Source organism: Tamandua tetradactyla, chromosome 14, assembly GCF_023851605.1.
Source record: "Tamandua tetradactyla isolate mTamTet1 chromosome 14, mTamTet1.pri, whole genome shotgun sequence".
Taxonomy (NCBI): domain Eukaryota; kingdom Metazoa; phylum Chordata; class Mammalia; order Pilosa; family Myrmecophagidae; genus Tamandua; species Tamandua tetradactyla.
This window is the reverse complement of record NC_135340.1, coordinates 83,512,796-83,532,581: the sequence shown is the minus strand read 5'-3', so window position 1 is coordinate 83,532,581 and position 19,786 is coordinate 83,512,796. Positions and strand designations below refer to the sequence as shown.

Genomic DNA, 19,786 nt, shown 5'->3' with positions numbered 1-19,786 from the left:
CCCAGTTTCTAAGCACTATTATTGGATTCGAAAGACAATGATTGCCATAATACTCAAATATACAAAAAAAAGTGTGCTGTTTTTAATTTATATATAGTGATAGGGAGATATTTTGTGCTTTCTGGTTAGTTCTGAGGAGGCGTAGAGTGGGGGGGTGGCTAGACGAAGGATACATATAGAGAGGTTGTGGTAGGCACTTCCTTTTCCTGTGGGAGCCGCCGGGTTGAGGGGAGTGTGGCCCTCTCCTCTCCCCGCCATGGTGAGTCGAAATTCTGTCGGCTGGTGTGTTTCCTCATCTCTTTCCCCAGCACGGTAGAAGTGGGTGTTCGGATGATAAAGTCTATGGGAGAGTAGGCAAAGTGGGGAAAGAGATGAGGGCCAAAGACACCTCACTTCGGTTAAGTGAGTTGTGTGGCGATATGGCAGCCATTTTAGAGGCAACGTGGGCGTCCCGGCCCAGATCACCCCGAGAAGCAACCCAGGCCACCGGTTATCTCTCAGCCGTGGAGGGGCCTTTGGGGTTCTAGTTTTACTTGGGTCCTAGGTATCTTGGGTTCCGCCGCAAACTTTAGGTTTTGAAGTTATCAAGAAATACAGGTTAAGAACGAATCGGGACATGGAGCAGTAAGAGAAAGCTGTGTCAGTTTTGGGCTTTGCATCTCCAGGTACTGCTTGGCAAAGTTTTTTTTCCTACGTTTTGAAGGGGTTCTCTTTTTTTTTTTTCAACCCAATTAACTTGTTCTTCCACCTTTTTTTTGTTATTGTCCTTGTGGTATTTTTTTCATTTTGGAAAGCTCGTCTCTGCCTAGTTTAGGAATTCTCTCTATAAAACCTCCTGTTCTCTTCGCTTAGTCGTTCTGTCCCATGTCACCTAAATATTTGTATCCCAGCCTTTTAACAGTATGGTAAACTAATGCTCGATGGCAGTGACTGCCGTGAACGTAGAGAATTACGGAGACAGTGGTTCAGTAAACGAGTGGGGGAAGGCAAGGATGGAAGTTTGAATGAGTCGAATCCTGGTAGACAAGTTTTGCTGACAATTGGGGGAGGAGGGTGAAAGAAATTAGGAGGTGCCATTGAACAACATTGAAACCTTACGGTATGATTGTGCTTTGTAAGGCTACTTTGAGTGTTGTGTGTAAACCATTCTCTGAAAATGATAAATTATGTGGCAGGACTTCAGATTCTAAGTGATCTGCAAATGTGAGAAAGTTATTGAATTTAGTAGACCACTTGGTGTATTGATAGGTTAGCTTTCCTTTTAGTGTTTTGGCTTTACATGTTTCTTGCTTAACTCAGTCTTCTATAACTGAGCATTTAATGGTACGATTCATACTTGAAAAGAGTGTTTCTGGTGACAGTGCTTGCTAATACATCTTTTCTTTTTTCCCAAGGCGTGTGCTCGCCCATTGATATCGGTGTACTCTGAAAAGGGGGAATCATCTGGCAAAAATGTTACTTTGCCTGCTGTATTCAAGGCTCCCATTAGACCGGATATTGTGAACTTTGTTCACACCAACTTGCGGAAAAACAACAGACAGCCCTATGCTGTCAGTGAGTTAGCAGGTATAAATTTAGATTCTTCTACAAATTGGTATTTGGGGGCTGCTTTTACAGTAGTGATGAAATTACACTTCGTTGGTCCGTGTTTCTGAACCATATGATTTTCCTGAATGTTCTGATGCTGTTTGCTGCCATGCATAATAGTCATAGATTGGTAAGATTGAGTAGCTAAAGCTTGTCATTTTATCCCAATTTTAGGTCATCAAACCAGTGCTGAGTCCTGGGGCACTGGCAGAGCTGTGGCTCGAATTCCCAGAGTTCGAGGTGGTGGGACTCACCGATCTGGCCAGGGTGCTTTTGGAAATGTATCCTCTTTTCTTAAAGTGTGGGGGCAATTTTGAGATTAGAAAGCTTTGCTTGCAATGATGTTGTAATTTGCGTCTTACCCTGTTGTCAGTGACAGTTGCCTGCTGTCAGTAAGCTGGTACAGAAGGTTGACGAAAATTCTTCCTGAGCAGGACAAAGCTTTTTAATTCTTAAGATTTGAGAAATTTAATTCTTAAACTGGGAAAATAGATGTGTCGTGGAGGCCGCATGTTTGCACCAACCAAAACATGGCGTCGATGGCACCGAAGAGTAAACACAACGCAGAAGCGATATGCCATCTGCTCTGCCCTGGCTGCTTCAGCCTTACCAGCACTGGTCATGTCTAAAGGTGTGTGATAATTTGTATCATAGGGCTGGTACAAACAGTTCTGTTCTCCTTCACCTGAAACTCTTTGTTCATGTCTATAACTGTCTTTTTAAATTGTACTTATCCCAGATTGTCTGTTGGATGACACTGTTCTAGGACTGTAGATTCTTGTATAAGCTTTTTCATGGACATGACTAGCTTTCCCTTTCCTAAAAGCTCAAGCTACCTTAATCTAACAAATTGGCCATATTATAAACCTTCCTACTTGAACTCCCCCTCAGATCCCCCACCCCATTTGTATTTAACTGTCAAAATGATGAGATTCCACTGTATTGGTCCGTGTTTCTGAAACACATGATATTTGTGGGAATTCTGACTTTGCAGGTTGTATAGTTGTGTTTTTGTGAGTTGCATAAAATAAATCTTATATAAATGCTTTGTTAATTTTACAAAAAGTTCAGAGTAACCAGGTAAGTGTTGGATTGGTTTTATCAGGTCATCGTATTGAGGAAGTTCCTGAACTTCCTTTGGTGGTCGAAGATAAAGTTGAAGGCTATAAGAAGACCAAGGAGGCTGTTTTGCTTCTTAAGAAACTCAAGGCCTGGAATGATATCAAAAAGGTGGGTTCAGGGAGTGCATATAATTTGGTAGTCCTAAGTAAGATAAGCATGAAGGACAACATAATTGCTAAGCCTTATTGAATAAGAGTGAGGAGTCAGAATCCAGATTGGTTTGAGTTTAAATACTGACGGCTTTTTAAGGCCATTATATGTGCCTTGGTTTAGTCTGTAAAGTGGAATTAGCTTTGAAGATCTGAAGGAAGCACGTCGTTAGTGAATATTGCTTTGTAGGTCTATGCTTCTCAGCGGATGAGAGCTGGCAAGGGTAAAATGAGAAACCGTCGTCGCATACAGCGCAGGGGACCATGCATCATCTATAATGAGGACAATGGTATCATCAAGGCCTTCAGAAACATCCCTGGTAATTGTACTGCTTAGATGTTTTAATCACTTCTATTATGCATACTTACTCAGCTTTTATTGTGATGAGATTCCACCTTATGGTCCATGTTTCTGAAACACATGATTTTGTGGAAGTTCTGATTCTTGGCTGAATGAGGGCACCGTTGAAGGTTGAAAGTAAGATTGAGCAGGTTGAAGTGCTAATTATATCTCAGGTGCCTTATGTAGCCAGTAGACCATAAAGATGGGTTGTGTTCTGTTCAAATACAGGCTTCTTAATTCTCCTTTACTTTTAAAAGGAATTACTCTGCTTAATGTAAGCAAGCTGAACATTTTGAAACTTGCTCCTGGTGGGCATGTGGGACGTTTCTGCATTTGGACTGAAAGTGCTTTCCGCAAGTTGGATGACCTGTATGGCACTTGGCGTAAAGCTGCCTCTCTAAAGAGTGACTACAAGTGAGTTTTTCATATTGATTTATATTTTGAAAACAGGTATGGATATTTATATTCACAATTGGTTTGCGTAGTTTCTAAATAATGATTCATTTTGGAACCTTTCATCTTAGTGCAGAAGGTGATATTCTGTGGTGGTGAGATTCTACCTCATTTGGTCCACATAGTATGAAAATTTTGACAGTATTTTGGGGAGCGTAAATGATTTTTTAAAAAGTCTTATTTTCTGGTCTATTGCTTGAGGAATTGGAATTTGTGTATCCCTGGCAACCTTTCCCCCTTTTTTCCTTCAGCCTTCCCATGCACAAGATGATGAATACAGACCTTAGCAGAATTTTGAAAAGCCCAGAGATCCAAAGAGCCCTCCGAGCACCACGGTAAAATTTAAGACAATCATAATAAGTTCATTATGCCTACCCCCATCTTTAATACTATAAAAGGTAGTTGTTTGACAGAACTCAGAATATACTACAGCGGTTCAAATAAGATGTCCACCTTTTTACAGCAAAAAGATTCATCGCAGAGTCCTAAAGAAGAATCCACTGAAAAATCTGAGAATCATGTTGAAACTGAACCCATATGCAAAGACCATGCGCCGAAACACCATTCTTCGCCAGGCCAGAAATGTAAATGATGATTTTATATTTATATTACTGATAAGTAAAGTTTCTAGAAAGATTTAATTCTTACATTCTCCTAATTGTTTTGTAGCATAAACTCAGGGTGGATAAAGCTGCAGCAGCACTAGAGGCCAAATCAGATGCGAAAGGGGTTCCAGGCAAAAAGCCTGTTGTGGGGAAGAAAGGGAAGAAGGCTGCTGGTGTTAAGAAGAAGCCCCAGAAGCAGAAGCCTTTGGGAAAGAAGGCTGCCTCCGCCAAGAAGCCAGCAGAAAAGAAACCTGCCACAGAAGAAAAGAAGCCTGCTGTCTAAACTGCTTACTCCATAAAACTCAAAATCATTTTGGCCACATTATTTTGAATAAAGACCACATTCAGATCAAAGAGGCAGTGAGAAATAGTATTTGTGTGAAACTTGTTAATTGCAGTCCTTCCATTCTGTTTTATAGTCGGGTATAAAATGCAGGCTTGGATTCATGCATTCTGAATCCATGCAGATTGAATGAGAAGGGGTAACATACATAAAACCCATTTATAAATACCAGTTGTCTTCAGAAATAGATGGTTACAGGACTTGCTTTGGAAAAGATGATAAAAAGCTGTAGAAATTCAGCCACAAACAGGTAAACTGGGTAAAATTACATGAAGATTTGATGCCTTAAAGTAACCACAAGAGGGCAGAATTGTAAATTTGCATTAGTGTGGTCATTTGTTAAAAACGGACTGGTCATACAGTTGATAAAGGAATGCTTGCCCCTGTATTTAATATTTTGATGTCTGGTGTGAAAGGTAAGCCAGAAGTGTTTTTTTCTAAACCACTTTTAGTACAGGGTGCGAATGTGTTGATGAAATGTGGTATTTCAGAAATGACCCAAAATTGCTATAGGTAGGTTAATTCCTATATCTTGTACCTATCACTGCAAATCGTACTTGGAAAAGAGTTAGGGGCCTTCAGGTGGGAGCGGCGAGAGCAAGATTGGACACCTAGAATTAGCCTTTAACTCTGCTTTTGTCAAATGCTTGGGTCTAGTGCCTGGGCTGACAAAATATCTTCCACTGGCAGGCTGCCTTGAGTGGCAGTCACTGTCACGTAAGTTTAACAGCGTTTCTAAAGTAGAGGTGTAATGAACTTTGAGAATTAGTCAAATCAGCATATTAAGGCACCGCATTACAGTTTGCTAGCATTTCTTTTTGTGTATGTAAGCCTCCTCGCACTTAGTAAATTTTTCAAGGTCACCAGGAATCTTCCTTGCAGAACCTTAAAACGCAGTTGTGGGGGTGCAGGTGTAGTTCAGTGGTAGAACTTGCTGCCATGCAGTTCAATACCGGGTCATTATACTACCCCAACACCCCCCCTCCCCCCCCAAAAAACTGACCAAACAGCGCTGCAGTAACGGGATAGGTACACGGGAAAAGTGAAAAGTGGCCCCTACCATACAGCGTATAAAAACAACGCAGTTGAATTTGACAGCTTTGTACTAGGTGCTGTTGATTTTTAAGTCCCTACTTTCAAATTAAGTAGCCTTTTGTCAGAACACCACGTTGGAGGTGCAACAAAGCAGGTACTATTTAACAACCATTTGGAACATGGCCATTTTTCACTAGTTGAGAAAACGGGTTATTTGACTAAAATTTCCCCAATCTGAGATTTATCTCCCAAGGTCATTACACCTCCAACTTCCTCTCCTTTAGGAATCCTGAGTAAATTTTTAAGTTAAGATTCGTCACTTGCAAAAGGGCTAGGGGTCTTCTGGTGGGAGCGGTTAAGAGCGAGCCTGCACGCCGGAGGAGCGCTCCTGGGCCTTCTGCAACATGGCTGCCAGCCCCGCCCGGCGCTGCGCTTCGGTTTCCGGAGTGCGTCGCTGGTTGCGTCATCACAGGGCGACCCGGACGACTGGGTTGCTCAGAGAGCGCTCCAAGTGAGGAGGGACAATGCTGAGCCGTCTTCAGGAGCTGCGCAAGGAGGAGGAGACATTGCTTCGATTGAAGGCAGCTCTGCACGATCAGCTGAACCGACTCAAGGTGACCCTGCGGCCCTCACCCGCCTCTCCAATCCGCGCGTGCCGCCAGCCCTCTGCGTCCCCGGCGGCCGGCTCACGCCGTCGCCTAGCTTTCCGGAGCTACCTGGCTACGCGAAAACCCTAGCGCTCTGAGGCGCCCATCTGAACTTCCCGCCCAACCCCCTGTACTGCTGTGCCTGCTATCCCCTCCCCCGTCAGGCTGTTGTAGCACTAAATCTAGTGATTTATATTCGAAGCGCATGAGATTATCGGGCCCCACCCCTCTCAGAATCTTGCAGGTCTGTTATGAGGTGTATTTCCCAAGTACACGCCCACCCTCCCCTCCGTAAATGCGCAGGCCCCGCGCTGAGGAAATGCAACGTCTTAGACTCGCATAGACCTTTCCTGACCACCAAACTCTTCCATCTGAAAGCCACAGCATTTACTGCTCGTATTGGCGCTTGAAAGAGCTCTAGCATTGCAAAGCCATCCGAGACTCATTCTTTCCGTTGTAATAAGGAAGACACTGAGATCTCGGAAGAATTCAAAGCCTAGAGTCGCAGCTCTTCCCAGAGCTGCTATTATTGATTCCATGCCCTTGACATGGCCCACCCAGGCCACTTTCCAGGCCAATTGGGATTGTAAACCCACAGGAGCTTACTTCAGTCCATGTGAGATTTTGATTGTCTTCCATTTTTCCTTTCACTTTCTCATCATTGGGTAGACAAGCCTGGGCCCAGGAAATCAGGTCCTCTGTGAAGCCAGAGACATCTGGGTTTTTGAACAACACACTTGTCCAGGGAAGAACTGTTAGGTCTGGGGATTGGAGGCCTTGGTTTAGTGGGAACACCCCAGGTGTTCCTGGCTGGAGGCTTGCTTTACCAGCTTCCTTAAAAGGCAGAGAAAGCTTACCAGCCAGCGCTTCCCTCTAGAAAGCAGCACAAATATTAACAGCTGTTTTCACTTCTTCTCATGATGCCATCCTCTTATAGCATGCTCAGTAATTTTTACCCACTTCAGTACCCAGTGAAATAATGAGTGTCCTCAACTCCTCTTTTTTAGGTTGAAGAGCTTGCCCTTCAATCAATGATTAGTTGTAGAAAAGGAGATGAGATGCTGTCTTCTCAACCTGCACCTGAACCACCACAAGATGTAAGTGTAATCAAATACATGCCTAGGGAGAGAACGCAAAGTCCACAGTTGGGAAATGCTGTAAGAATTTTAATTTTCTAGTTCAAAAAACTGGCTATTCTACATTACTCTTTTGGCAAGGAATAATCATCTTTAATTTATTAATAAGTTACTAATATTTTGTCCCCTCTTAATCATCCATCCTTTAGTTATCCTGAGGAACCCAGGGAGAGTGTGATCTTTTTAGAGATGTTTCAAAACTCTTGCTGATTTGTGAACAGTAAGGAATCTTGGGGTTAGAAAATAATGTGTAGTTTCAACTAAAAGCACAATGCTAAAAAAAAAGTTCTCTTCTTTGGTATATCCCTCTCTTACTAAATGTCCTCAAGTCGGTGAATCAATCATATTCTTTTTTAATATACCATATTTTGAATAATTCTTCTGTTGGCACTTTCTACAAGAATCATGTTTGTAGATCAGGTTGTATTTCCTATCTGGGACATGTACACTACATCCCCACCCCATCCATACCACTCCTCATTTTGGCAGCAGGGTAGGGATTTGAGAAATTGGAACATAGCCATACCTCTTAGGTCCAGTTCTTGAAGGTCATAAGTATTAGGGATGAAGATTTGATTTTAAAATATTTTTTAGGAATTCCCTGTTTTGAGTCCAGTGTACTTCCTACTAATCTATAATCTCGTTGGCTAAAACAGATGTTGGTGCACGTAGATAATGCAGCATCAATCAACCAAACTGCACTCGAACTGAGCACAAGGAGCCATGCTCTGGAGGAAGAGGAGGAAGAGGAGGAAGAAGAGTCAGATTCTTGAAAAGGTGGAAAAGCCAGGATTAGTTATACAAATTAAATATCCAAGTCTCATGAACTTTCCCTCTTCAAAGAAGTCTTCCTGGCATGGTCCCTATGGCCTGCTTGAAAGGAAAGCAGGAACTGTAGAAGGATATGCAGTTGTAAAAATGGCTCTGTAAATACCTCAAGTTTCAAAGTGTTTTAAAAATTGGTGACATGCAGAAAATCAAAGATGCAATGACTTAGCATTGAGCAATATGGGTGGTGCTGTGTCTGTAATCTAGTCCTACTTAGAAATTATGTTCAAAACAGACAAAACTTCCTCTGAAATGCTATTGACAAAACCCAGCATTTGCAAAAAAGGACAGAGTTCAAATACAAGCCAGCCTTTCCATCTAACAATACCTCTTTTAAGAGATCCATCAAAGGCAGTTTGCATGCTACTGAACCCTTGTGAGCGCAGCAAAGCCATGGTATAGGAGAGAAAGCTGACAAGCAGGGCAAAGGACAGAGGGTTGCTTAAGAGCCCGAGCTTTTGCCAGCCCTCAGTGGCATTGCAATATGGTGCCCATTATAAACTGCTTTTGAGACACTGTGGTGAAATGTGCTTAGAAATAAATTATAGTTAAAAACTGGTCATGGAGCTATCTGGTTTCCAGATACCAGCAGAGAAAAGGATCATTTCCTCCTCTGGGAAGAAATACAAGGGGATGGTTTAAAACCCATGTTTGATCTTAGAGAGGAAATATGTCATTAAAGAAGAAATGTCTGTGCTTAAAATATTTGGTAATTTTATAATAAAGAGATGACAGCTACAGAATAAGGGTTGATAAAACTTGGTATTTGAATTTGCAATTCATTTCTTTTTCCACTGAATATAGGTAAGTAGTTGCTTAATTTTAAGAAATTCATTTATCCTGCCCAAGTGACAGAAAAGCCAAACAAAACACAAAGACCCCTTCAAACAGAACTTTTTATGTAACTATTCCAAAAGAGAACAGACTTTTAAAATCAAGGTTTCATTAAAGTTATTTTGAGCTGTTTTTACAAAAGATAGCCGGAAGTTTAAATGAGCATGTTTCGTAGAAAATACAGCGTGAGATACTTCCTGAACAAAAAGCATCAAGGTATACTCTACTGGGTTCTTATTTAAAGTATGAGCATGGGTTTTTAAGAGCTGGAAAAGTTGGCACTGAATTCTAGCTCTGCCACGAATCATTCGCCCTCTCACCTCCCTTCAACTCCTTCAACTCGCTCTTTCCCATCTGGAAAATGACGACATTCATATCTGTTCTAACAGTTTCGCAGGTTGTGAGGTGCTAATGAGATAACATTTAAAAATCTGTTTTTGGTGTCTCTGTAAGAAGTAGTTTGGAACAGGGAACTCAATGGACTGCAAGAATGATGCAAGGAACATCCATTTTGAGAACAAGAACATGCCTAGTAAAAATTACTGTAAAAACATCTTTGGCTTTAAAAATGCAAAGACTTCAGATATGACTAGAGAATTTTAAAAGCCCCTCCCCTCCCCACCCCACAAAAGCAGAGAACACAAAAGCGTCTTAGACAGATTACACCATTCCTTACTCCTAAGAAAGCCATCTGCTCATTTTAATGAGACTTTCTCAGCAGTGGTTTCCATCTTCTTTGTCAGCAAAAGAGGGTGTGAGGGGCGTGTGGGTCTTAAATTTTGGCCTGAACATTTATATGTTGCAGTTACAAAGTCAGGCTGTTGACTTAAGACAGCTGTTAGCCTCATGATGAGGAAAAACTACCAGCTTACAACACTGTGTATACAACACTGACCAGTTTTTAAAATCCTGCTTCTAACCTGAAAATGCAATAGGCTTTTTATTCTTAAATAACCTATGTTGGCTTTGGTTTTCTATAAATTGCCCATTCAAGGAAAATGACGGAAGAGGTGAGGTGCTGGTCAGGTAGCCTCACATGTACCTAGGGTGTCAAAAGTCACTTTTCAAAGAAGAAAAGAACACCAGTGGCCAGCTGGGATGTGGCTTTATTTTCTATACTTCTCTGCTGCCTCACAAACATGGCCAAGCCTGCACCAGGCACATTCTTCCTCTCCAGGGTGTGTGGCTAAGTGTGACTACAGGAAGAGGGGAAGATGACTGCTCTAAGTAGCAAAGCAGACTGCGACTGACTGTGCTAGGGCAGTGGCTCTTGCACCAGCCAGGCACAGCCCAACCACCGTCTCGGGCCCCAGGTCACCCCTTTGTTACAGAAAATGAGAAAGATTCTGTGAGATGTGTTTTGTGATTCTTTTCCTTCAGATTTGTTTCCATCCCAGGCTGCTGCTTTTCACGTTTCTAAATAGGTATAAGCATACCTCATTTAATTGCACTTCACAGATACTGCATTTTTCCACAGCAACCCTGTGTCAAGAAAAGCCTATGGGCACCATTTTTCCAACAGCATGTACCCAGTGTATTATCCCACATTTAAGGTATGTAAATTGTTTTTTTAAGACAAAATGCCATTGCACATTTAATAGACTATAGTATAGTATAAACATAACTTTCATATGCAATGGGAAACGAAAAAGTTTGTGTGATTCACTTAATTGTGATCCTAGCTTTATTGTGGTGATCCAGAAGCACATCTGTAACACCTGTGAGGTGTGCCTGTGTAAGGACAGACAGGAGTGCTTCAGGGCCAGCAAGGTGGTTGGAAGATCCACAGACATGGGTGTTTAGTGACAAGACTTAGACAAAGTCTCAGTCATTTTGATTGTGATTCTAACACTGGAATTAAAAGAAGCCCCATTAGTCCACAGCACTGAACTTGGTCTTTCTGTAGTATTTCTGCCTTCCATCTCTTTCCTGTCTGTACCACGCCACCCCCCCGCTCCCCTTTCCCCACCATAATGCTTAACTAAATTGTTTTAACACTTATGTACTAGAGAAAACACCACCACAAAAGTAAAAATATTTTTTAGCCCGGATATTTTTAACTTGATAGTGTATTTATTAGAATAAGAGATTAGATTTGTTAAACATCTGGATTAAAATGGTTAAAAGGATATTCATACAATTTTTAGGCACTATACACACTGTTTAACAATAGCTTCAGTACTTGGATTGAGGGAAAGATAAATCTGACACATTTTAATGCCTTGATCCATGTATGACATTCAAAATAACCACCATTTTAGAAACATCAATCCAAACTTAAAAGCATATATCACTAAATATTCCACACAGTATATTTAAAAATAAATATAGAAATACAACCAGAAGTCTACAAATCATGACAAAAGACAGACTGGTGAAGTCTATCATGGCAGTGAAGGGCTCTGGTTAGATTTTGATGGAAACTGCTGAATTCTACATCAAAAGCAAAAAATAATAATAAAATAAAATAACGTGATGTACACTTTCTGATGCCTATTTTCATAGCAGCAAAGCATGCTTCACATGCACTGCCTGTAAAGGATCTTACGGGGCTCCTTCTCCCTACTTGAATAGAGAGAGGACATGCCCGGCAAGAACGAAGTACCACCGAGCGTCAAAGAATCCAAAAACCACAGGCAGCCAGCTAGTCAGGGTGAGGGAACAGCAGTGCGGTTTTCAGTAAAAATGACTACCCACAGTCACCAAAGTTACACTGTAATTCAGCATTGCACATGTTTTGATCAACATATACACAAATGCCCCAAGCACAAAGCCAATCCACTCAGGGGAAACAAGTGTAAATAAGAATAAAGACAGTAGGAGTAAAAATGACATGAGTAGAATTTTGGCACATGCTGTGTTCTTCATCCTTTGTCATAGGTGAAATGCACACCTGATTGCAGTCAGGCATGGAAAAGAGACCCAAAAGCAACATGGCATGCTACTGGGCAGGGGACTTGCTTCTTTGCTGCTTCCCAAATGCTTAGATGCCAGCCACATGGGTGGGTGTGCTTGGCTGGTTAAGGCCGATGGTGGAGCAGAGCCAGCCTGCAAAATCCACTTCTTCAGCATCAGATCTTTTGATAAAAGCATGAACCTGGAATTGAGAAAGTGGTGTTTAAAAATTACCCTAATGGAAAATCCAAGAAGAATCTCAGGTCTAGAGCTTGTGCTGCATTTTGAAAGTGCTCCTGGGACCTGCCTTTGAGCAGCAATGGAGGCCAGGAAAGCAGGGCTGACTGTAGGTCAAAGGTCCAGCTCAGCCTGGTTCTGCCAGTTACACCAGTTGGGAGACCTTGGGCAAGACACTCACCTCCCTGAGGCTGCTCTCCAATTTATGAAATAGGGGTAATAACCCTGCCTTACACACTTTATAGGGCTGGTATAAGGAACAAAGGAATGGTGGGCTTGGAGGTGCATATGTAGCCTGTACATTACAGAACATATAAGTTAAGATTTATTCACAAGATTACTTTCTCACCTCCCCAAATAAGAGGCAGAAAATAGAGAGTAACCAAGGGAGAGTGGGGATGATAGAAGAATAAGGTGAGCCAATCAGTCTTAGAAAAAGGCCCCATCCATCCCTGTGAAAAGGGTGGTTGGCCCTTTCCCTTGACCCCCTTGGGCTCTTCCTCCTGCACACTCATCAGACTGTTCAATCATACTAGCTTTTCTTTCTTTTATGAGATTATGCATAGATAAAACAGTCTCTCAAAATCCAGAACCAAAGAAAAAACTTTTCTTTTAAGCTAATGGAAGGACAGAGAAAACACTCAGTGTTCAAAACACAGGAAGTGATGGAAGGATGAATGGATGATTGAGAAAGGATAACAAATGAGTAAATTGGAAATAAATGGACTTACCATGAGCTGTTTCAAATCTGCTCTCTCGGCAGGGTTTTTTATTAAGCTTAAAGGAAGAAAAATAATGTTAAGAGCTATTGCCTGACACAGATTCAGACTCATGATTACTTATGCTTGCTTGCCTGTCCCAACAATGGGCCCTATGAGAAGTGTCTGAACCGTACTCATTTTCTTGTTCTTAGCACAGCATTATGCCCAGAGTAGGTTAATAAATGCTTGCTGAATTCAACTAAGGTCAGTCTCTGTAAAGCGCGTGCCAAGAGCAGCAGCTACTTTATTCACTGCTGTAGTCACATGTGTCATATCAGTACTAAAGAGGGGCAGCATCCAAGGGCTGATCAGAGGGGAAGGGAAAAAGGCCAAGCTGCATCCAGCAAAAGCGAAGCTGGAGTTCCCAGAGGTGGGGTGGGGAGCCTTACAAGGCCAGACTATCTTTCCAGAGAACAAGAAGCCAACTTACCATTTATTCACAAAATCTTGAAATTCCAGACTGAATACTCCACTGGGCAATTTTGGAGGAGGCTGCGAAGACATGTCAAAATATGAGAAATGTTTGACTCCCTACTGAAGCCATCTCCTCCCACCCTACCTGTCCGCTCTGTTGGGCAGTGCTGCCATATCCAAGCAAAGAAAGAGATGGTGGGAGGCCAGTGCCTGCCCACAGATCACCCTATTGAAATCACTGGGCTCACATAACACAGAACTGGGTCCAAATCCGTGTTGCCTAGGGATCTGAAAACAAATCACTGTTCCTCTACAGGCCTGTTTGCCCCTCCATGAAAGGAAGGGATCAGGCCAAATAATCTCTGGGACCCTTTCCCATTCAGACACTACATTTGTAAATCTGAGAGGATGGCATGGAAACAACCAGAAATTTTACTATCAGCTAGGAGGAGAGGCAAACCAGCAGGCATGTCTCAGCCCTGCGTAGCATCTGCAAGTCATAGGAGGGGCACATATGGGAAAAACAAACAAACAAACAAACAAAAAAACTCCATTTTTTGAACACTGAAAGGGCAGAGAAAGGTTAATGAAACAACTGCCAGAGGGCTAGATCTAGAAAAATATTACCTGTGTACTCTCGGAATGAGGCCATTTTCAGACCACAGACCAAGAACTCTGGGAACAACTCTCATTTCCCTGTGTCTGTGGGGAAAGGGGTGCACGGACAGGGGGTGGGGGTGTAGGGATCACAGAGTATAGTTCTGTGCAAGGTCCCATCCCAGAGCACTAGGTTCACAGAACTACATGTAACTCAGGAAGTGGGAGCCCACCTTATGTGACTGGGGGCTCATGTAGCTTCCTTGTGAGAGGTGAGAGAGCAAAATGCCCTGGATGTCACTGCTCTCATATGTAGATTGAGGATTAGTAAATGACCCATGAAATAAAAAATAAAACTCAGACCCTCATTCCCTACCAAAAAGTCCAGCCTAGCCCTCTCTTCCTATGGAATGCTGATTAGAACAGCAGGTGAAGAAGGCTGAACTAGATCGAGGCTGCTACACCCCAGCTCTCTGGAACAAGGGCCCAGAGCAAGTCCCACCCTGCAGACTGGCCTCGCTGCTAAGGGGAGAAAGGAACATTCAAGGGAGAAAGGAGTCTGGTAGCTTGGCCTTTAGAGGCCAGCATTCATCACTTCTATGTAGGAGGGGGCTGGGCAAGTGTGCCAGGAGAGTGAGAACAATCCATCACCACTCAGCCCAGCCTCCTGGGAGGGTCAGGGGTGGGGTGACATTGAGGGCGGGGGACAGTTGGTGGTGAAGAGGACAGGTGGGAAAGACTGAGCCACTTTTCATCTTAAGGCCTTCAGATTCCTCACCTATATGAAGAGGATAACAAAACCAATTTGGCCCACCTCAACAATGCCTGGAAAACTGAGTAGGAAAATGAATATGAAAATATGAAAGGAGAATGCACTGCACACTAGGAAATTTGCCACTGAATTTAACCTCAGTCATCCGTTCCCTAATATGATTCCCACCCAGCAACTCCCAGCTTAGGTCCCAAGCAGGAGAGGACAGCTTTCCTGACTACCACATAATGCAACATGCTTTGCCTTCTTTGAACTCAAGATCAGATTGTGAACTACTTTCATGATGTGTATGTAGCAGAAGGCTGTGCAGACTAGTCATTAAACAAGTAAATTAACCACTCTAGTGACAGTGATTTCACTAACTGTGAGGGTGAACCAGGATTTTCTCTATTGACTTTACAATGGAAAATGGCACTTTTTTTTTTAAGCCTTTTGGGTATGGGTTTAAAGAAAAGAAAGTGGGAGAAGTCAGTCCACTGGTTTTTTGAAGAAAAAAAGAACTGAGAGATACCATTTACCTCAGCTGAGTGGAGTCTACCATCTGCTTCCCAAACCTGCTAGAGTGTGTCCACTTCTCTTCCACTACCCTTTCTGCTCCTGCTGCCAGGAGTGTGGCTTGACATCTTCCAAATTCCTGTCCTGACCCCGGCTCAGCTCCTGCAGCCCTGCCAATCAAGCATGAGCCCACCCTCCCCTGAGCTACCATGGTCTTGTCCACAGCTCCCTGTTCCCCTGAAACCCAAATTTGATTTCTTCCTTCCTGAAATCTTTTTTCATTTAAACATACTAGTATATTTATTTCACTAATAATATACATTCCTTGCATTAAAATCAGCCAACACCAATAAGCAAAAAGAAAATTTTAATTGCTTATCGTTCATCACTCAGAGATAACGACTATAATTTATTATATTACTTTGCAGACTTCATATATATATATGCATAGATTTTTTAAAAGAATTGATTATAGGGTACATACTACTTTGTAATCTCTTTTCATACAACAGTTAACATTTTTCTATTTCTAAACTCTCCTTTTTATGATGATAGCTTTTTAATGGCCCTTACAAGAGATAGTCCTGTATTGTAGTTATAAATGCATTTGCCTTGCCCCCACCACACAATCTAACAGTTCTTGAGAGTAGGGACCCCCCCCCCCATCTTTAGATTCCCACCCACTCCTACTCCCACCCCACAGGGCTTAGCGCATAATAAGTTCACAATAAATGTTTGGTGAATGAAGGAACAAGAATGTAAGTAGGCAAGATGGAGGCTCCTGAATGTGGGGAAGGAAGAGGGACTCAGCTACCTGAAGGCATCCCCTGTGGAAGGGACCTGAGGTCTCTAAACTAGCCACTCAATTCCAAGAGTACAAACCAGATGATCCCTAGGGCCCAGGCAGTGTACACTGAGGGAACAATTCACAGGTTCCTAGTCCACTCAGTCATGTCTTTTTCCTTAAGAAGAATAAATCAATTCCAAGATCAAGAAAGCCATACAAAAAAAAGAAAGCCATACAGTATTTACCTCATTGACTATGTAATCCAACAACTCAAAAATTGCCATGGGTGGTCGGCTGTCCATTCCATAAGCTATAGATTTTATAAAAAGAAAAAAAGAAAGCTCTCATAAGAAACAGACAAGTCACCTGCCAATATGAGGAGAAGGGCATGGATCCTGGGGACCAGGGTCATGGATAATAAACAGAACAGCCAGAGTCAAGGCCTGAACACAAGCTGGATCAGCAGAAGCAATGGAATCAGCTCTCTGGGGTTTAAGTCCAAACTCTGCCACATCCTAAGATTGTGATGTTGGGCAGATCAGTTGACTGCTGAGGCTCAGTTCTGAGTTTAGCTGGAGATGGGGAGTAATCATGGCAGCCCTTCGAGGTGCAAATGAGATCATGTGAAAGGACTTAAGTTTTAATTGTCCCTGAATGTGGGTTTCTTCCTTCCATACTCCAGAATCATGGGCCAGCCTCGAGGCCACAGCCACCAATCCTTCCAATGATAAGCCACCACCAGTCCCATCTGTGGCTCCCTTCGTACCCTTCTCTCCCATGTGGCCTTGTGGAGGTCAGATCTCCCTGCTCAGAAAGGTACTTCCTGGCAGGAACTACAGAACGTGATGATAGCTGGGTCAAAATCTTTCCTGAGTTATCAGGTTTACTTCAAATTATCCATGTTAGGAGGAGACAGTACTGCACAGTGTTTATCATCTTGGGAGTCAAGCCTATGTGGATCTTAGCAAAATAATTGCACTGTGTCTCAGTTTCCTCATCTGTAAAATGGAGACTATAATAGTGCTCACACATAGGGTTGCTATTAAAATTAGATAATGCTAGGCAAATCCGGAACGTAGATTAGTGGATTCCAAGGGATGTAGCAAGGGGAAAAACTGGGAGTGACTGCTAATGGGTACAGGGTTTCTTTTTGGAGTCCTGGAAATATTCTAGAAATAGACAGTGGTGATGGTTGCAGAACACTATGAATATACTAAAACCCACTGCCATTGTACAATTTAAAATAGTTAAAATGGTGAATCTTAGATCTTGTGAATTTTATCTCAAAAAAATAATGCCATGACTTAAAAGAAAATTAGAAAATGATTATAAAATGCTAAGCTAGTACTCGGAACATATTCAACAAATGTTAGGATGCTGTTGATAATGACAATTTCCTGAAGGGAAAATTGAAAAACCCCTTCTCTGCTCCCCTGCAGCCCCAGCCTGACATTCAGGAATGAGAAATCAAGTCTTTGGAGTGTGCACAGAGAATCGGCTCTCCAGAAACCTCCAACAGTAAGGGCCTCCCACCCCCACCCCAATGCCAATCCAAACTGGGAGCACACAAGACGACTCACAGCTGAGGGGTCTCCCCGGGGTCCTTGGCCTTGGTGGTGTCTCAGCTGCATCTCCCTCCACCTGACACCCAAACATCAGTTCCAACTCCTTGGCATCTGGAGGAGGGATGGGATACCTTCCCACAGCCATCTCAACCAGAGAGAGCCCCATGCTCCAGATGTCCGACTGCACAGAATAATGAGTCCCCTGGAGTCTTTCTGGCTGCAGGAGAGATAGAGACAGAGTTACAATCACCTGTGGACTAAAACCTGGGTCCACACAGAAGAAGGAGGGGTGAGTGTCCACGGATGCTAAGAGGCCTCAGGATTGGCTGTTTGCGGCTGGTTTGTATTACAGAAGAGTGTGTACTCTGTTGGTTCCTGATGCTGGGTCTGCTAATGGATTTTTAAAAAATATTTTTATTAAGAAATCTTCACACACACACATTCTATACATGGTGTACAATTGGTGGCTCACAATATCACACATAGTTGTGTATTTCTCACCATGACCATTTTTCAGAATATTTGCATCACTCCAGAAAAAAAAGAAGAAAAAACTCATACATACTATACACTTTACCCCTCCCCCTCATTGACCACTAATAACTTTCTTCTACCCGATTTATTTTACCCTTTATCCCAACTATTATTTATTTATGAATTTATTTTTGTTTTTTATATTTCTTTTTTTACTCATCTGACTATACTCTGGATAAAAGGAGCATCAGACAGATTTTCACAATCACACTGTCACATTGTAAATGTTATATCTTTATACAATTGTCCTCAAGAATCTGGGCTGCTGGAACACAGCTCAACAGTTTCAGGTACTTCCCTCCAGCCACTCCAATACACCATAAACTAAAAGGGATTTCTACATAATGCATAAGAATAACCTTCAGGATAACTTCTCAACTCTGCTTGAAATTTCTCAGCCACTAACACTTTATTTTGTCCTATTTCTTTCTTCCCCCTTTTTGTCAAGAAGTCTTTCTCAAACTCTTGATCAGGGCCCCCGCTCATCCTGGGATTTCTGTCCCACGATGCCAGGGAGGTTTACACCCCTGGGAGACATGTCCCATGTAAGGGGGAGGTCAGTGAGTTCACTGTTGAGTTGGCTTAGACAGAGCGAGGCCACATGTGCACAACACAAGAAGGTCTCTGGCGGGCGACTCCTAGGCATAATTTTAAGTAGACTTAAGCCTCTCCTTTGCAGGAATAAGTTTCATAGGGGCAAACCCCAAGATGGAGGGCTCAGCCTATTGATGTGGTTGTCCCCACTGCTTGTAAGAATATAAGAAATTCTCCAAATGGGGAAACTGAATATTTCTTTCTTTCTCCCCAGTCCCCCAAGGGGACTTTGCAAATACTTTTTTATTCACTGCCCAAATTACTCTGGGATTTACTGGGGCATCACACTGACTCAGACAAAACAACAAAATCTCACCCCCTATTCAAGATTCCATGTACTTAAGGTGTTAAATAAACTGACCATAGAAGTTAAATTAGGAAATGCACTACCCAAAATATAAATTTTGCACCACATAAACATCTCTCCCTTTAATCTCACACAGAAGTTGAAGTTTTAAAATATGAACAGTATCACCCTTTACCCAGTCTTCTGATCTACCTTAGTCCTATCCAGATCAGCTTCATTTATATCTCTACTCGAAGTCTGATCACTTTTTCAACTTTTTTAACAGTTCCTCTATAGGGTACTGCTAGCTTTCATAGTTTTAGAGCTCTTAGTTCTGAGTCTCAGGTGTCACATAAATACCTGAAGTTTTTGGGAAAAAAACATGTTATATACAAACAGCTCAATATCTCAGAACTTAGAATTAACAGTTACACCCCATGAATATATGTGACTGCTGTAAGAGCGTACAATCTAGGACCCTTTACAATAGGCCCCAACCTGATAACCATGCTCTCAACTTTAGTTCACCGAGTTTTTATATTATAGTTAGTCCATATGATTGAGGCATGATAATATTTGTCTTTTTGTTCCTGACATTTCATTCAATGTACAGTCCTTAAGATTCGTTCATCTAGTTGCAAGTCTCACAACTTCATTCCTTCTTGCTGCAGCTCAGCAGAGTCCACTGTATGTATACACCATAGTTCCCTCTTCCATTCCTCAGTAGTTGAACCCTTAACTTAGGCCACTTCCATTCATTATGGATC

At 42.3% G+C, this 19,786-nt stretch overlaps 3 protein-coding genes and 4 non-coding genes across 7 annotated transcripts in view; 6 read left to right on the top strand and 1 right to left on the bottom strand.

Moving 5' to 3' along the window:
- The first annotated feature begins 178 nt into the window (after positions 1-178).
- RPL4 (ribosomal protein L4) lies at positions 179-4,613 on the top strand. The gene is made up of 10 exons (XM_077128282.1): positions 179-259; positions 1,395-1,566; positions 1,762-1,868; positions 2,080-2,218; positions 2,693-2,817; positions 3,049-3,178; positions 3,459-3,615; positions 3,906-3,989; positions 4,118-4,238; positions 4,324-4,613. Exons 1-10 carry the CDS (start codon positions 257-259, stop codon positions 4,540-4,542), a joined length of 1,257 nt encoding a protein of 418 aa, XP_076984397.1. The 5' UTR covers positions 179-256; the 3' UTR covers positions 4,543-4,613.
- On the top strand, positions 1,615-1,686 carry LOC143656649 (small nucleolar RNA SNORD18). Its single transcript, XR_013162556.1, has one exon. It is a non-coding gene; the product is annotated as a small nucleolar RNA SNORD18 (small nucleolar RNA).
- On the top strand, positions 1,922-2,020 carry LOC143656650 (small nucleolar RNA SNORD16). The gene has a single exon (XR_013162557.1). It is a non-coding gene; the product is annotated as a small nucleolar RNA SNORD16 (small nucleolar RNA).
- LOC143656646 (small nucleolar RNA SNORD18) lies at positions 2,506-2,577 on the top strand. The gene has a single exon (XR_013162553.1). It is a non-coding gene; the product is annotated as a small nucleolar RNA SNORD18 (small nucleolar RNA).
- Positions 3,235-3,304, top strand: LOC143656648 (small nucleolar RNA SNORD18). The gene has a single exon (XR_013162555.1). It is a non-coding gene; the product is annotated as a small nucleolar RNA SNORD18 (small nucleolar RNA).
- Positions 4,614-6,088: 1,475 nt separating the features above from the next.
- Positions 6,089-8,423, top strand: SNAPC5 (small nuclear RNA activating complex polypeptide 5). The gene is made up of 3 exons (XM_077128281.1): positions 6,089-6,251; positions 7,292-7,381; positions 8,077-8,423. Exons 1-3 carry the CDS (start codon positions 6,162-6,164, stop codon positions 8,191-8,193), a joined length of 297 nt encoding a protein of 98 aa, XP_076984396.1. The 5' UTR covers positions 6,089-6,161; the 3' UTR covers positions 8,194-8,423.
- A 2,710-nt stretch (positions 8,424-11,133) lies between these two features.
- The window catches only part of MAP2K1 (mitogen-activated protein kinase kinase 1), a 98,909-nt gene continuing 90,256 nt past the window's right edge, over positions 11,134-19,786 (bottom strand). Inside the window, exons 7-11 of the mRNA XM_077128280.1 lie at positions 17,621-17,822; positions 16,286-16,350; positions 13,406-13,467; positions 12,946-12,991; positions 11,134-12,179 (exon numbers count right to left, since the gene is read on the bottom strand). Of these exons, the coding sequence (XP_076984395.1) occupies positions 12,066-12,179; positions 12,946-12,991; positions 13,406-13,467; positions 16,286-16,350; positions 17,621-17,822 (489 nt within the window). The 3' untranslated portion in view covers positions 11,134-12,065. The remainder of the gene's footprint in view (positions 12,180-12,945; positions 12,992-13,405; positions 13,468-16,285; positions 16,351-17,620; positions 17,823-19,786) is intronic.